The 18856-nt window shown below is 31.9% G+C and overlaps 2 protein-coding genes across 2 annotated transcripts; both read right to left on the bottom strand.

Moving 5' to 3' along the window:
* Window positions 1-1000: 1000 nt before the first annotated feature.
* On the bottom strand, window positions 1001-8018 carry LOC137823863 (uncharacterized). Its single transcript, XM_068629168.2, has 9 exons — window positions 7701-8018; window positions 5949-7573; window positions 5635-5861; window positions 5219-5551; window positions 4210-4456; window positions 3051-3179; window positions 2273-2488; window positions 1965-2088; window positions 1001-1616 (listed from the first exon to the last, which is right to left on the bottom strand). Exons 2-9 carry the CDS (start codon window positions 7518-7520, stop codon window positions 1378-1380), a joined length of 3087 nt encoding a protein of 1028 aa, XP_068485269.1. The 5' UTR covers window positions 7521-7573; window positions 7701-8018; the 3' UTR covers window positions 1001-1377.
* A 2407-nt stretch (window positions 8019-10425) lies between these two features.
* LOC137824492 (ras-related protein RABE1c) lies at window positions 10426-14887 on the bottom strand. Its single transcript, XM_068630151.2, has 8 exons — window positions 14537-14887; window positions 12669-12741; window positions 12193-12293; window positions 11804-11869; window positions 11426-11523; window positions 11182-11244; window positions 11007-11099; window positions 10426-10800 (listed from the first exon to the last, which is right to left on the bottom strand). The coding sequence occupies exons 1-8, from the start codon at window positions 14874-14876 to the stop codon at window positions 10717-10719; spliced, it is 918 nt and encodes a 305-aa protein (XP_068486252.1). The 5' UTR covers window positions 14877-14887; the 3' UTR covers window positions 10426-10716.
* Between the last annotated feature and the right edge of the window lie 3969 nt (window positions 14888-18856).

The following is an 18856-nucleotide window of genomic DNA, read 5'->3' as shown; positions in this document are numbered from 1 at the left end:
AAATATAAAATGTTGATACATTAGTTTCTAAAACGGAGATTTTTTTTAGATATTTGAGGGGATGCAATTCATCAACTTATAAGTCTAAAATTAACAAGTCATTTAAGTGATAAAATCAACTTATGTTTAGTGTTATACACTTTCGAGTACTGAGATGACACTCCTTAATCTTCACTTGTGTAGCACACAGTCATGGTCTCCAACTTCAGTTCTGGTTTTACTAGTCCAGTTTTGGACTACCAGTGATTTACACCTTATTACTTGATGAAAGTAACATCTATTTTAATAATTGTCAACATTATGAACGACAGCTCAAACCACATGTCATGACAGTATCAATCTTCATTTCCAAAAATGGCCTGAAATTTTTTCTATCTTTTATCATGTTATATTGCAGGTCATGTGAAAAAATGAATAAAGTCATTCAAATTGTATATTTGTTTCTCGATACATGTTAGATAAGCTTTATTTAATGTATGTCAGAGATAAGATTTATATAGCATTACATAAATGATTTTACTATATTATTTTTGGTCATTTTGCCACGATTTTCCATCCCTTACAAAAGCTTTATTAGAGTTTTTTCTTTTAATTGAAGAATCTCAACAACGCTTGGTAGATGCACCTTAGAGTAGGGAAGCTGCAATAACACACATCCAATTCCAAAATGATACATACAGGAGCTACTTAGCTGCCCATGTTTGACCAGAAAAAAAAAATAAAGCAACCTTTTGGTAAGAGAACAAAAGCCATTCTTGGTCGTAGCATATAAACCTTCTAAGATTGTTCTAACAAATTGTTGCAGATCCCCCAATGGTTGAATTGGAAACCAACGTTATCCAACTTTCTAGCAAAATACAATAAACACAAAACTTTGATCAAGAGTAGATTATCACACAAAGAGACATAGAAGGTGAACTCAAATTGATTCAAGGATCACATCAAAGTTGATTTTGAATTTAAGTTATAAAGAGAAGGGGAAAACTTATTTGAAGAAGTGTTAATCAAAATCCCGAGGCTATACTGCTAAGGCATGCATGCCTCTGGAAAATGAAATTACATTGTCAAAAAATTATTGAAGATCAGTTTCCAAATTACAGTATAACAAAAGGTATAAATATCAAAGCCTCAATACAACCACCAAGGCAAAACCACCTTTGCGTCAATAAAATAAAAATCTTTCGGCATGCTTATGTTGAAATTTAGCTTACTGACATTTTGTAAGGAACCAAAAAACATAAAAGGTCAAAAAGACTCAAGCAAATGTATGAAGTCACCTTCCTTCCACCTTATAGCTCCTTATGTGGGATAAAGTAAACCACATGCATTATTATCACTTGATAAAAGATGGATGCATCATCATGTGCAAAGATTTTTTCAGTAAGGGAAATCGATTGATTCCTGTTGAAGGGATTTCTGAGCAATCTCAGTCTGCTCCTTCTGGTGAACCTTGAGGAAACCGGTGGCCGTGGCGGCAGATGGAGCACGGCCGACATATTTCACATCATCATAACCTCCTCTGTTCACAGCTTTCATTGAAGATACAAGTCGGGGCAAAATGTAAGAGTATCCACCCATGTTCATTGGCTCTTCTTGACACCAAACAACCTCAGCATCTATATAAGAATCAAAAATAGAATATAAGATTTATTCACAGATAACATAAATCTAACAATAAAATCTTTTTAAAAAGGTGGAAAAACAGATATATTCACTATTGCAAGATTAGGCCTACAGAACAGCAAAATGTAAAATTATCTATCTACCTGTGAGTGAAACTATTTAGTAAACAGTAAAGATTCTACTGTCAATAAAGTTTGGAAATTTAAACAGTGACTAGAAGAAGGACAAGCAACAAAATTAGGTCCCAGACAAAATACAAAAGTATACCCCCATTCAGGCCTTCAATATGAGAAAAAAAAACAGAATTTGAAGGAACATTTTCTACTTCTTCAATTACATACTTGGATATCGTTTAAGCTCTCGTTGGACAAGGTCGTAAGGGAAAGGACAAAGTTGTTCCACCCTACATATTGCAACATCCTTTGTGTCACCCTTAGTTCGGTGTTCATCGAGTTCATAGTAAACCTGCAAGAGATAGTTCACTTTATAATTTCAAACAGCATATTTAAAAAACAACGGATATCCCAGACCCTTTTGAATGTAATTGAAGTACAACTTAAATATGGTTTTAATAAAATCCATCAGATGAAAGAGCATAAAAACCATTTAAGTTCATAATAAAAACGGTTTTCGGACGAGTACCACATACCTTTCCAGAGCAAAGAACTAATCTCCTAACACCCTCCTCAACATCTGAGAGGAAGTTTTGGTCTTTTATGAGACGTTTAAATCTTGTTCCCTGTTTGTCAAAACCTGGGTGGCCTTGGACGTCATCAAACTCAGATAAATTTGATCTACAAACCTTACTACGAAGCAGGTTCTTAGGGGACATTACAATGAGAGGTTTACGGAATTCTCTATGTACCTGCAACAACAAAAGCAGCAGATTATGAGAAAACAAGGAACATAACTTTCAGTGATGATGCGACCATTAAATCAAATAATTGTTACAAAATAAGAGGACAACAAAGCTCTCCCTATCATGAAAAATCAAGAGCTCTCAACACAGGAAGCAGATCAGATGGCTTGAGCATGAAGGTCAAAGTCAATGATCACCTCTGTCCCAATGGTGTGGTTAGAGGGACCAATGGAAGAAGCCAAAGGACACTCAAGAAATACTTATTCATATGAAGTTTTAGGTGATGAAAGAGATCATGATGACCGGATGGAAGTTCAAAAGAATAGGAGACAGATTAAAGAGTACTAAGTACATGCCTAAACTAGCAATAAGTCAGGTGCCATTTCATTTACTCATACATAACCATATTATCGAGTTAGATGATGATTTGGATATTACTGGCTTGGCAGGAGTTGTTAGGAGTCTAATATGAATATTGATCACTCCCCACAGCACAACCAATGCTACCTTACATTTTTTAGCTGCAGTCCTATTCATTAGCAGAAAAAATTCAATTCATTGTACCAACCTGCCTCCTTAGAACATGGAAAAAATTAGCAGGAGTTGTGACATTCACAATCTGCAAATTACACTCTTGAATCTGTTTCCGAAGAGTTGGATCCATCTCAGGGATAACATGAGGGTTGTCATCAGCCATCTGCCATGAAATTAATGAACATTGTTATTTCAATGACAAGATAAAATAGGGAGATGGAGCACATACAACAAGTCTAAAAAGCAGTTCAATAATAGTCAAACCAAGATAGCATTGTATTGTTAACAGAACAATCTAAATTTCACAAAAAGATATCTCCTTTTTTAGTTTTCCCTTTGTTATTACAGCCCAGAAGGCTGGTTTTAGTTTGAGTGTTGGTTCAACTACATCATTACCATTGGCCTAAATAGAAAGGCAAAATGAGGAGAGAGTTTCTGATCAATCTGTTTGGTTTATAGGAGGTTCCTGAGAAAGTAGGGAGTTCCAGTTCCTAGTTTCTATTTCCATACTCACCTTTCTCCACTTTTTGTTTCCTATTAATATTATTTGTATAAAATATATTTTCAATGGATAATTTTTTTTTTTTTGCAACCAAACAAATGAGAGAAATTTACCTTTTTTTCTCCACTTTCTTTCATATTTCGCACAGAATAAATAATATACATATTTTCTCCACTTTCTTTCATATTTTTTCCATTTTATTTCTCAAACCAAAGTATCGCTGGCATACTACTGTAACTATGCACAATCAGTATTTATAGTGTCAACATGAAACAATAAGAAGATGCATTCTGATAAGAACCTTGGGAGAACCACACCACAAAAATTAGTCATTATAGTTGGAAAGCCCAAGGACTTGTCAACAAAACTAGAATCCCATACCTTCAATATGAAACTTAAGTCTCATACCTTGCAATTGAATCTTAAACACACAAAACATTAATGTTTATATCACAGTGCCACTTACTTCAAGTTGTTATCAATCTCAAAGCACACCATATAAATAATAGGTTGCACTAGAACCACCATTATGTTTGTCATCAATCTCATCAACCAAAATATCCAACACATTTGTGTGCAGGGTAAACAATAGCCAAAGTTGGCAAACAGAATCACATTCAAGAAGATGGGACAAAAGCTCAAAAGTATTCTCATAATAAAATGAATTAAAACATAGATTCACAAAAAGAACCTGAAGAAAGCGTTCCAATCTTGCACTTGAATGCTCTGGGCCCTGGCCGTCATAACCATGAGGAAGTAACACAACAAGGCCAGTCTGACGGAGCCACTTAGCCTCACCAGAAGCCAAGAAATTATCAAATATCACATGGGCACCATTAGCAAAGTCACCAAATTGAGCCTCCCAAATTATCAATGAATTGGGATTTTCCATCGAGTAACCCAATTCAAACCCAAGAACACCAAACTCAGAAAGTGAGCTGCATAGTATTTAAAAAAATTCTTAGATAATAACCAAAAACTGAAAATTATAAATCATGGGTTAAATATAAATAACAAGCATTTTTTTCTCTGTTTGTAACTCTTAACAAGGTTTTACTGTATCAAGTGGATTACACTGCCATTTTTATAATATTTTAAGATGCAATCTTGAAACCTAGAAGAAGGCATAAGAAGTGTTTAACACTTGAAAAACAAAGTCAAGAATATAAAGCACATCAGAGGCTACAAAACTAAGTATATTAGCAACGAAACAAAGTCCAACAAAAAATTGCTGATGGTTTACAAAAAGTTCCATATCAAATGTAATCTTTAAGGAATTTTATACGTGAACTGATCTGGCCTTTTCAATTATTTGTAATTAACAAGATAGCAAATGTCACTTGTAAATCATTATTGTGTGATCCATACGACATTCCAAAATGATTGATCGCCTTATTATTCCAATTTAGTGAATACAACATATGAAATGCCACCACATTTTCTACATCACCTTTTTATTAATGAGTTCAAACTATAATTCAGTGACTAGGATCAATCAATGAAACACATTTGGAGGAGGGTCAATAAGGCACAACAAAGATAGATTTCAAAGTCTAAAACAGCCATAACATACGTTCATTACCAAATTAACAGTAACGTATAAATCCAAAATTGAGAAGCTTAAGCTTCATGAATGACTAAGGTAGAAGTAAAAAGCATAAAGAGACAAGATAATTATATGTAAATAGAAGAAATGTTACCTATTGCTAACAGTGAACATCTCTTCATCTTGGTTCATTGTAACATGGTCAAGGGGGCAATATTTATCCCCTGTTGTCTGATCGTGAACCACAGCATGCCTATGACTAAAAGTTCCTCTTTCAACATCCTGACCACTTAATCGAACATGGTTGCCTTCAATAAGCAAGGTGGCAAAAGCAAGTGCCTCTGCACATCCCCAGTCAATATCTTCCCCAGTTTCAATCATTTGAGCTCGTTGTTCATAAATCCTCTTCACAGCTTTATGAGGTGTGAAATTTTCAGGGATGGTCGTGATTGCTTTTCCAACATTTTTCAAGATCTCTGGTTTCACACTGCATGGGACAGGCCACAGACTTCAGCATTTTGGTTAAAAAATAAAAATTATTAGAACATAAAAAATATAAATTTGGTGTACCCAGTGTTTCGGATACGTGAAAGCTGTTCAGGGGACTTGAAACCAAGCCAATATGCTGAAAGCCAATCTCTTCTTTTTGGAATGTATTCTTTGCTAGACAAAAATTCTTCATTTAGAATTGATGTGACCTTCTTGTGTATCTTATCAATTTCTTCTTGTGACAGCTCCCCTGATTCGAGAAGTTTCTTCTCATAGATCTCAAGAGTTGATGGATGGTTTCGGATTACCTATCAACCCCAAAAAGTTCAAAATGATTAGATTGTCTAAAAGCAATATGCACACAAAAAGAAGAAAAACAAAACAAAAGGGCGAACCTTGTACATTTTAGGCTGAGTGAATGATGGTTCATCAATCTCATTGTGGCCAAATCGACGATAACACACCAAGTCGACAACCACATCAGAGTGGAAAGTCTGGCGCCACTCAGCAGCAAGTTCACAGGCATGAACAACTGCTTCCACATCATCACCATTCACATGAAAGATGGGAGCATCCAAAGCCTTGGCAACATCAGTGCAATACTGTGAAGACCTGCCAGATGTTGGATCAGTTGTAAATGCAACCTGGTTGTTAAACACAATGTGAATAGTCCCACCAGTGGTGTAATTTGGAAGAGCACTTAAATGCAAAGTTTCATAGACCACACCCTGTCCAGCAAAACTTCCATCTCCATGAATCAACACACCCATGTTCTTGGTTCTGTCCACATCATTTGAGTAATACTGTTTGGCACGAGTTTTCCCAACAACAACTGGATTGACAGCTTCCAAGTGACTAGGATTTGCCACCAAAGACAAATGAATCCTCTTTCCACCCCGAGTAGGCCGATCGTATGACGTTCCCAAGTGATACTTAACATCACCAGTTCCAGTGTAGAGTCCAAGTTCATCCTCAGGCTGAAGCCCACTGCTAAACTCGCAGAAAATCTGTCTCAGCGGCTTCCTAACCACATTTCCCAAAACATTCAGCCTCCCCCTATGTGCCATACCTATAACTATGTTCTCAACACCAAGATCAGATGCTCTATCAAACATTTCCTTCATTCCAGGAATAAGAGTCTCTCCACCCTCAAGTCCAAACCTCTTTGCAGAGGTCCACTTGGTGGCCAAGAAGTTCTCAAACAAAGAACTCCAAGCAAGCCTATCAAAGATAGCCTCGCGCCTCTCCCTATTATACTGTGTAATGGTGGGGGTTTCAATCTTGTCCCTAAGCCAATTACACTTATGACGATCTGCAATGTGCATATACTCATATCCAATGTTTCCACAATAGGCTTGCTCAAGCCTTGTCAAAATGGATCTAAGGGTTTGCACGGGGCGGTTCTCGGACAAGAAACCAGCCATCCTCCACACCCCCAAGAAAAATTCCCTATCAAGATCAGCCTCAGAGAAGCCATAGAGTGCAGGGTCCAAATCCTCAGGGATTTCCCTTGCTTCCAGATTCAAAGGGTCCAAGTTGGCCTTCATGTGGCCATTAACCTGGTATGCCCTCACCAGCAACAACAACCTCATACTCTCTTGAATTGTCTGACCAGAAATCCCAGGCGAGGTTGAGGACTGCCCCACAAAGTTCCTGAAGAAATTATCCCAGGACTCATCAACACTGCTGGGGTCAGCCTCCCAAGCCCTCTGAAGCTCTTCCAAATACACACTGCTTGTGCCATCCAAAAAACTATCAGTCAACTTGGAAAGAGGAACCGCTCGTGGAATAGGTGCAGCTTGTGCCCTTGATTTGAAAACCGTACTGTGGAAGCTTCTGCCATGTGATGATGTTGACGATGATGGAAAGACCCTTGCCCTTGATACAAGATATGTGGATCCACCCTTCGAAAGGGTTCTTCTGATCGCTTGTTTTGCTATGCTTGTTCCAGCTCTAAACCATGCCATGCTTGATGATGATGCCTTTCACTATCACCAATACGATCCTATCCTCAACACATCTGTGACAACCATATACACATACATACATACCCAGAAAAGAGTTAAACAAAAAAATGATTTTTTTAACAAAATTAGAAGGAAATAAAAATACCCAGAAAGAAAAATGCGGTTTGCAGGAGAATTTACATGGGATCGAGTGGAGGGCGAGAAAGGGTTCAATTGTGGTATGAATGATTGGAGTGAAGAAAATGGAGAAATATTAGGGAAATTGAAAGAGAAGAAGCCCTAGTAGCGTTGATGCAAAGCGAGTGAGAGAGAGAGAGAGAGAGAGAGATTTTGCTACTTTGTTGGAAGATTGGAAAATTCAACGCTTTGAATAGATTTAGGTTTCTTCGGTAACAATGGCTGCGTGTTGTATTAGGAGTGAATGTGTCTTCTTTCCCTTTCTTTCTTTTCTCTTATTTCCCTTTTCCAATTTTTATGCTACTTCTTACACTATTCTATTTATCAAATATTTCTTATATTGTTATTATTACTTATTGCAAAACTAATTTTAAAATAATTAATTTTGTGTTGATATTAAAAGTAAGTTTTATATAAATGGTATGTCCAATTTTAGTTTTAATACATATTGGATGAAATGTTAGATTTAAAAATATTTATTAAATTTTTTATATTTTTAACACGATTATAATATAATTTAAAAAAATTAAAATTTAATGTATAAATTTTTATTATAATTATCAAAATAATGAACAAATATTTTTTAAAAGAGATTTTAAAGATTATAAGTATCATATTTATGCTACATGCTATATATATAATTATTTTTTAAAAGAATCATAAATAAAAATGATTTAGATTCATGAAAAAAACTAATTTTAAGAGAATAAACATATTTGATTAAAACCCAATTGATACCTAAAATATGCACCTTATTTTGTATTTTGTTTTCAAAACATAGCTGAAACTTAAAAAAAAAAGTTAATGTGAAATATTTTAATTGATTCTAGCAATATTTCAATTCAAATCACCTAACCGTTATTGGTAACAGAAAAAAAAAATATTGAAGTCAAACCAATTTAATTAATTATTATTCAATTTCAGGTTAATTTATTACTAACACACATTTTCAATGCCATTATTTTATTTACTTTCTCAGCTTATTTCTTCTTCTATTTTTTTTAATCCACTTGCTTATTTGATCTTTTATTACATCTTTTTGATTGATTTTAACATTTTTTTCTTATTAATTATTTAGGAATTTTATTTTTAATTATCCTTTCTTGCTTTCCTCTTTATTATATTGTTTTGATTTATAATATATTGATTTTTTTAGTTTGTTGGAATGAAATCTAATAATTCAAATCTAATAATGAGAATAATCCTTATATAATCAAGGAATTGGCATAAAATGGTTAATGAAATGGAATCATATCGAATTAAATTAGTGTAAGACGAAGTTTTAAAATATTAGTAAATGATATTTATAATTTTTTGATTAGTAATAATTATATTTAACAAAAAAATTGTAATTTTTTTATACATAATAAAATTTTCAAAATAATTATGGTGTTGGTCTCCTACATATAGATTATGATAAATGAGTGAAAGAAAGGAATGTTCTTTGGAGTCAATATATTTCTTTAAATATTTTTTTTTTTTGGCTAAAAATTTCATTATATTATCTAATAAAACTTTATTTTTCGCATTAAAAGCTTTAAAGTTTTTCTCAAACAGTAAGATTACATTTAAATATTAGGTTGAATATGCTTTTTTTTCAAAAAATATTATAGGTTTTTATGTTATCCTATAAATGTATATTCTTTAATTCCCACATTAAAAGAAATATTTAAGTATAATCTTTTGTGAAATACTAAAACGGGGTTTTTATTAAATTATATAGACTGTGAGAGACACCACTTAACCTCTTATCTATGAATTCAGAAAACAATAAAAAAAATTAAAAAAAATTGTAATAGTATTGATGAAATGATAAGAAGTGAAGTCAATGAAAGAGAAAAATATTATTTAATTTTTGTTTTGGGAAAGTGTGCAAAATTAAGTAATTGTTTCTGTACCGTCAGATCCAGTGGTCAGAATGTATTGGTATTCGTACAAAATAATATGGATTTAATATATTAATTAAAACATGCATTAACCTAATTAAATGATAAGTTAACATGAACTATAATTACCACTATTTTAATCAAATATTATTTATCTCAACAGTAAAGAGATTCTTCTATCAAATACTATAAATATTCATAACAACTAAAATAAATATAGGAAATAATCTATTTTGCCACAGTTTTATTTACAGCAGATTTGCATATTGTTTCTTCCTACACCTCTATACTTTATTTTATTCGTTATTGTCCCACCCCATAAATTTTTTATTCCAAAATTGCATAATTAGTAGCTGGATTATGTAATTTTTTGCGATTAGTTTCATAATCCGAAAATCTTTTCTATACATAAGATTAACTTTCAGATTATATAATTCAGAAATTTTTTTTTATATGCGTGATTAGTTTCTGAATTACATAATCCAAAAGTCTTTTCTAGATATGAGATTAACTTCCGCATTATGTAATCGAAAGTTTTTTTCAAATGCATGATTAACTTATGGATTACATAATCCATAAGTATTTTTTGAATGAGATTAGCTTCCGGATTATGTAATCCAAAATATATCAAGATTAAGATTACATAATCCATCGGCTTATCTCAAATAAATAAAAAAGTTCCGAATTTTATAGATCTATATAACACTTTTGGATCCAAAAACATCTTCTGGATTATGAATGGGATTGACACAAAAAGGATAAAAAGATATTTTCACATTTTAGTATGGGGTGGCATAAGAAGGATGGAGGTGCAGGAAGAAGCCATCCAGTTTGGAATATTATTTGCAACAGATAAAAGTTTTTCTGATAATCAATCTCAATCCAATCGAAGGATGTTTTTTTAAGAGTACAAATGAAAGAGGAGAGTCGAGTAAATGAACTAATCACAACAAATCCGACAACTAAGTAACTGAAATCTTAAAACACTAACTTCAAAACACAATTTTTGCAGTTGGGAAATACAAGGACAAATACATGCTCCCACTTCTAAACTCATCAAAATAACTATAGCACCCATATAAGGGATAGTGTTGATTGAATCTGCACCCTCTAACCCAAGATTCAAATTTTTTTCATGAACCACAGCAAGCAGATTTTTGAGCAGCTAGACCCCCACTGGCAGTCTGGTCTGGTTGGTTAATCTTGATAGTATGAGGCTGAACCACAAAAGAAGTTGATACTAACATCATTCAGGATCAAGAAAGAAACAACAATTCCATGCACTTTCTTCAAAAGTTAGAATTCAAACTCCCCAGATATTTCACTGGTGAGTTTAAAAAACTAGAATTTGATGATGGCAAAATCTGTCTTTCAGAAAAGAAATAAAAATTGAGTTAAAATGACAGACAAAAATGTGAAATACCTCGGACTTAGAATCTGTGTCAGCAAGCCTTTGCTTGATATCTCTTGCTATTGAAAAGAAAACCTCTTCAACATTCATGTTTGTCTTTGCACTCTGCAAGAGATCTTCCGATGTAAATATAATGAAGTCACATTTTATTACGCGATAATGTGATTAGCAAACAAGCTCAACTCACGGTTTCAAAAAACTTGATACCATATTCATCAGCAAGAGCTTGACCTTTGGAGGTAGGCACGGCCTAGAGGAGAAAAAAGACCCTTTGTTGGAATCCATGGAATAAAGACAACATTAATTTGAAGAGATAAACACAGAGAGATTGTTCAATCAATGTCATAGCACTATAGCAGGAAACAAATGTGGCTTGAGCAGAGCCAATCATACATCATCTGATTTAGAAAAGTAGCCTCCGAGGTACATACCCTTTTACTTTCATCCATATCAGCCTTGTTGCCCACAAGTATCTTGTTTACATTGTCAGAAGCATGTTGTTCGATGTTGCGAATCCAATTCCTAATATCTTAACAGATAGAACAAAGATATATTAAAAATGAAAGGAATGAAAATAAAAGACACTTAACCATAAAACAAAATTATTTGTCCACATAATTCAACTAAATAGAGAGAAAGACAGTCCAAGTGAACAAGAGAATGGGGGAAGAGGGGAGAAAGAAGAAAACACATTTTGAAGGGTCAGCTGCAGCTGAAAAGAAGTATATCTGAAAATACTCTCATTCGTATACTGGCCCATAAATAAGTACAGAAAAATATCAGAAGAATTTGAATGTGAAGGATATTACTGTTGAAAGATGCCTCATCAGTAACATCATAAACTAGCAAGATGCCCATGGCTCCACGGTAATAAGCTGCAAAATCAAGTAGCATTTGTAAGAAAATTTTCTTTCATAAAAAAAATGAAGGATGCAATTAAAGTAGGACATTTATCCACAAAAAGAACTTAAATCACAGCAACATCTGATCAAATTTACTATGCAATAACACAGCCAGCCTATTAAACTAAAATATGTTGTATTCTATGTATGTGTAAAGGAACTCCACGTTCACTTTAAATTTATAGGTTACAAAATGTCATTGAACTTCCATGCCTTCTATACGTAAACTAAAACTGAAATGTGCTTAAACTTCAAACATATTCAATAAGCTAGGTTCCAAAAGTCAAGACAAATACCTGTGGTAATAGTTCGAAATCGTTCCTGACCAGCTGTATCCCAGATTTGTAACTTAATGCGTTTGCCATCAAGTTCAATGGTTCTTATCTTAAAATCAATGCTGCCAAATACGTATATAACATGGTTTTATCCATCAACAAAAATATATATATTAGCTTCTGTGAAATAGAGAGTTCACAGATAATGAGCTATAGACTAAGTTGATATCCCTGACATGAGAGATTGGTGTTTTAAGTATGATGTTTGATAAGCATGAAGCATGAAGTCTAGACATCCCATTATAAGTTAATTGGGACAAATATTCCAGGAAGTCTTATTAACTACTTGGAATACAATATAGTCAAATAGCACAAATATTCTAGGCAGCCTTATTAATTACTTGGACTACAATATTGTCGGTGCCGATTGGAAGACAGTAACCAGTCTGATCCTACAGCATTTTCACAAGAATAAGAATAAACCAACAGATACTAACCCAATGGTGGTGATAAAGCTGGTCGTGAAGGAACCATCAGAAAAACGCAAAAGCAGACAACTTTTCCCCACACCTGCAATTGTTTAAAAAAGGTGATAAAGCTGGTCGTGAAGGACTTCAAGTGAAATTTAAAAAAGACAAAACAGGACACCAAATCTATATGCACACCTCAAAGTGCTTAAATACATAAAAACAAACTTCAATACGTATATCTGTATATTTGGAGCATTGTTCATATATATTTTATATTTTGGAGATACAATAATACTGGATGGATGGACCTTCACTTGTGAGATGTTGCACTTTGTACACTGATCAATCTGCTTTCTCACTTCTATTTTTTAAAATGCTAAAAAAATTAAAAATTTCTAACATTCCAAAATAACTACCAACTGACCAGATTAGAAGAATTTTTATATTTAAAATTTACAATACTACCCCTCATCTCCTGTGACTTATTTTATGGATTACTTTCAATTCAAGATGGCAACATACATGCACATTTATATTTAAGTATTATTTATGGGTTTATTTATATGCATCACATACATATATCTATATATACAAAAATGACCAGAGAATAATCAGTGCTACTTATTCAGGGTGGAGTGTCTCACAAAGCACTACAAGTTACTTAAATAACCTTGTTTACTGAACACTACTGATAAACTTAAATCATTTTTAACTAATTAAATATCTAGAAGTTAATCTAAAATGCTTGCTAAACATACTCAGTATGTACATAGGGTAGGAAAGTAGAGTATCTCACAGGCTCATTTAACACATGTAGCACATGCAAAGTGCTCACATATTTAAGTTCGTAGCACATGTCATAACATAACTCATAACACTGACTATTATAGCACATGTCATAATTCATAACACTGATTACTATAAACCTACTATTGTAGAAATCATTCGTGAGATATACTATAGTTTGCATGTTAGCCATTGCCCCATCAAACATATCTTTTCATTTATAAATCAAACATATATTATTGGATCCCCTTCTTTCTCCGAAGTCTTCCACAATGTTTCTCATAGCACCCTAAAACAACAGCAGTTTTTCTAAATCAATGATGTAGGTCTTCTTGTTTTCTTATGTATCATTATATGAAATCCAACAACAAGCATCTATAACATCTGTGATTGAGTGGCATAAAACCAAATTAGTACACAAGTGTGTCGTCTTTAAACATTGTTTAGGACTATCTCCTAGGATAACTTTGGACCTGTTAGATATACTCCTCCATAGGCACAAGTAGGACAAGAAAATAGCAAAGTAAAACGAATTAAAATAAACTAGTGCACTTAAAACTCATTTAACTTCTACAAACACTGATTTTAACTCATCGTAAGTTATTTTTAACTTAGGAGAAACTTACTTCATTTTAACTGCTAATTTTCTTCTGTCACAACACAAGTGTTTAATATGCATGTCAAGCTATTATTCTCCTCCGTACACACTTGGAAAACTTCAGTGCCTATATCATCAAGTGCCATCGCTTTTTCTTAGATTTTGTCAAATATAGCAATCACGTGTCGAAAGAAATGATGCTTCAAGTTCTCAACAACATAAGCCGACATCAAATTTAACAACCAAAAACCCCAAATAAAAAACAAAAAACAGGAAGCTTAACCATACAACAGCTTCCAATCCGAGTAAAAACCACAATCATAATTCAAAACCAGCAATGAAGCCTCTCCAAAAACAACCCAGCACCGACCCTTTGGCTCTAGAAACAGAACACCCAAACCCCACAAAAAAAGGGGGAAAAAATAAGATCTGAAATCTGAAATAAACCCATTTTGTTGTTTTCTTAGTTGTGCAGAGACAGAGAGAGAAAGGGGGACACGATATAACTAACCGCTGTCGCCAATAAGAAGAAGCTTGATGAGGTAATCGTAATCGGCACGTGCCCTCGCAGGTGGTGCTGCCATCGGTGACCACACAATAACAACAACAACCCACGCAAACTCACTCAAAAAGATCCTCTCTTTCTCTCTCACTTTGTGGAGAACTGTCGAAAAAATCAAAAGGGTACGCGAGATCGAAGAGAGGATCAAATGGGTTTGGTTGTGTTGTGTTGTTCTGCTTTTGGTTTTGGTTGTGAGAGAGTTTTGGGTTTCTTTTTCTTTCTTTCTTTCTTTCTCTCCGCGTATGCTGCGTGGCCCTCTCTCTTCACTGTCACCAGTTTCCGTTAACATAAAAAATAAAAAATAAATAAAAAATTTGTATTTTATTATTTAAGTATTTTCAAATAAAAATTTATGAAACTATGTCAAGTTAGGTAGCATATACACTTATACTATTCAGATACGGAGATATTATAATTTTTAAAATATATATAGGATTCAAATTTAGATTTATATATCATACAATTATAAATTATATAAATTAACAATAAAAATTTATATATACAAATATATTTCAGTTTTTTTTAGCAAAACGAAAACGATGGTTCTCATTGTTGATTAAAGTATTTGTTACTTACTTTTATAATCACAAGAAAATTTTATCTAAAAAAATTAAATTTTAAAAAATTAATATATTTATCTTTTTTAAAATTATGTTAAAATTGTCATAAATTCAATAATTTCTTTTAAATTTTACATTTCACCAATACGTGTTTTAGAAGTGTTGATGTTCAATATGTGTGTGTGACGACGCATACACACCATTTAAGAGGTGTGTTCGAGTTTCAAAGTGTCCAAATCTAAACGGACAGATGAATTTGAAAATAATAATGATTTTTTTTTCCGTGATATAAAAATTGAAATATAATTTTTAAAAATATTTGGATAATTAAAATTACTAATAGTTGAAGTTGTCAACCATTGATAATGTTGGAGAGAGTTTTAGCTAAGTCAATTGTTGTCACCCACTTCCAATTGCTAATGGTGACCAAGCTTGTTACTAATTAAATTAGATTATGAAAATAATTAAGCAAATGGTAACATAATAATTGCGATGGATAGTGATGTGGAATGGATGATTATGTGATGAAAGAGACTAATTAATCTAAACATCATAAAGTAAACATAATATACAAATGTGAAAAATCTAAACAAACAATATTTTTCAAAAGTCAATTTTAGATGCGAATTCTTCTTTCTAGATAAAAAAAAAACAAAAAATGATCACTTGATTTGTTTATAAATGCAAAGTCAGAAATTCATATTTAATTCGTGTATGTGATTTTTATCAATCTTTTGAATAAATCTCAATACTTTAAAGTTTTTGTTTTTTTAATTTTGGTCACAAAAACACTTAACTTCAACCCAAACAAAATTACTAACAAAATTTAAAGTGAAAAACACATTTCAAACTAAAAAAAAAAAGCAGGAATAGTACTTTATTAAACGAGTTTAACTATATTTTCATACAAGATTGTTTTTTAAACAAACTATACAAGACATTTTTAGTAAATTACTATATACAATTAATTTTAATTTATGAAGAAACTAATTTTAATTTTGTTTAAAAGCTTATAGAAAAATTTGAAGAAATAGTTTTATATAAAATAAAATAGATAAGTATAACATGCTAAGAGTTGCATTTTTGTAAGCAAAATTTGTGCACTCAATAAATAAGTTATAAGTTATATTGCACTCTATATCTGATGTATGATGCACTCCTCTCGTATTCCTCGTACACCTAACTTAGTGTGAACACTACGACACAACTCCAACTTTGTTGTGACTTCATCAAAATCTACCCCCAATTAACTCTATCACTATAATAATGCTATTGTGAAATTTATGTCACACATACAAAATTGTCCTACAGTAGGAGATGGAGCAATGCGGACACAACATCTAGAGTGACGATGATCATCTCACCAATAAACGGTAGAAATTGTTGATGACGTTGTACAACCTCTCAACAAAACTTATTCAAAACATTTATCAACAATCTCATAATTAACACGGCAAAGAATCAACAACTGGGTGTTAAGCACTCTAACCTCAATTTCAAATTAGAATGAGAGATCTTAAACACCATGTCTATGGGAGATGAAATTCAGTTCCTTTCAATCTTCATCATCTCACGATCTACACACCATGTAGATAGCATATGCAGAACCGAATGAATAATAAATTAACAGAAATGATGTACAGTTCTAAAATCTATAAAGTCCAATAATTACAATATAGATAAGAATCACGGGTTGTCACAACACGTTGTTTGCATTTTTCTCCCAAAAAATATTCCTTTTAAAATTAGTTTCTGAAATGTATTTCTTGATATTGACACAAGTTTTGTAACTTAATTTTTTGAGTGTAATTTTTCCAATCTAAAACTATTTTTTTAAAATTGTTTGTGGGTGTTTAGTTTCTAGAATGTTAAAGTTACATGATGAAAAGTAAATTTGAGGATATATTTTTTCGTTGTTTATATATATGTTCCAAAATACAATTTTAAGGTTCCGAAAACTAAATTAGAAAATATGCACAATGAAAGTGTTTCAACAATTACACTGATGTTATACAAAATCATGTTTAGATATTTTCTAATAAACCAAAAAATATATATTTTGAGTTGTGTTTTACATGGCTTCTTATCAAACTTGGTCCAAAGAAACATAGTACCTTAATTAGGAGGTTATTTGAAAGTTGTCATCTTGTTGGAGATCCCACAACTAAAGATTAGAGTCTTACATTATATATAAGTGAGTGCAAACCTCAATCTCATGAGTTGGTTTTATGAGGTTGAGTTAGGCTTAAAGTCCAATTCGTAATATGGTATCCGAGTTATTTAAAGTTTATCCTAACGAATGTTTATTGGTCTTACCAGGCCACTCGCTATCGGGCTGTTATCGGATGCAAACCTCAACCTTATGAGTCAGGTTTTATGAAAGTTGAGTTAGGTTTAAAGTTTACTTTGTAATACATCTTCTTTTATCTTTTTGATGTAGACATGTTTAAAAGAATATGTTGTTAGTATTTTTTGTAATTTGAAACATAAATAAACATGCCATAGAAAAAAGTATACCATAAAACAAGTTTCCATGTCTTGTGGTATCTTTGCATCAAATTAATAAAAAAAAAATAACATTCTGCATTGATATTTGCAACAATGAAGTAGGAACAAATTGAATAAAACAGATTTTATAACATGAGAAGTGAAGCTTCTTCGTAATAACAGACACTACACGTGATATTCAATTAAGAAAATGAAAATTTAATACATCTTTACAAAATTAATTTGTAAGGTGAAAATTAAGTATATATCACAAATTAATTTTATTTTTAAGTTAATGTGAGATTTCCAAATTAAATATATATATATATATATATAGATATCTTGAATGGGAAAATAATATTTTTGAAAAAAAAAAGTTACTTTGATAACTATACATTAAAATACACTGTGATTTAACCAATGTAATATTTTCATGTTTTCATATTTTCAAATTTTTTTAAAAGGAAACATTGTAAATGTGTTTTTGTTTTGTTTTCACTTTTATTTCTAATCTACAAAATGTTTCAGATAAAAAATTGGAACAAACAAAGTGAAATTTGTTACTACATTTCACATTTCTCTCTGATTTTAAAGCTTGGTTAAATTATCCTTAAACTCAAACTCATCTTCAATATTAAATGTTACAAATTTGAAAATTCACTCAATTGAGAAACCAATGTTAATATTGAGAATTCTTACCCCAAATCATGAATCACATAGCTCTAATTGAACACCCCAAATAAAAGAAACCTAACGTTACATTGAAAGTTCCAACAAGAAACAAAAAAGTTTTGTTATTTTTCTTTTCCTTTTTAAATTACACTGGTATAATGTGATCACTAACTTTTACCTAGATGATTTATTGGAACAAGTTTGCAAGTAGTCACTGCATATTTTAAACAAATAGGAAAAAAAAACAAAATTAATTATTTTATAAGTTAAAATTAGTTTATTTATAAATTAATTTATAAAAAATTCTTCTAGACAACCTTTTTAATTTTTTACTTTTAACTTGGATATAAATTAACTTTTGAAAAAGTCAATTAGTTTTATTTTTTTTTTTAAATTAGTCCAAACCTACTTTTAATATAAATCCTTAGGTAAGGTGTTGCATTTAATTACTTTTCTATTCTTACTCCAAATGTTTACATTACAAGTATATTGTGTCACACTAATTAATATATTTTGAGGTATTTAGACAAAAAAAATGTAATAAATTCAT

Source organism: Phaseolus vulgaris, chromosome 8, assembly GCF_051622355.1.
Source record: "Phaseolus vulgaris cultivar YP4 chromosome 8, ASM5162235v1, whole genome shotgun sequence".
In the NCBI taxonomy this organism is placed as follows: Eukaryota; Viridiplantae; Streptophyta; class Magnoliopsida; order Fabales; family Fabaceae; genus Phaseolus; species Phaseolus vulgaris.
This window is presented reverse-complemented; position numbering and strand designations above follow the sequence as displayed.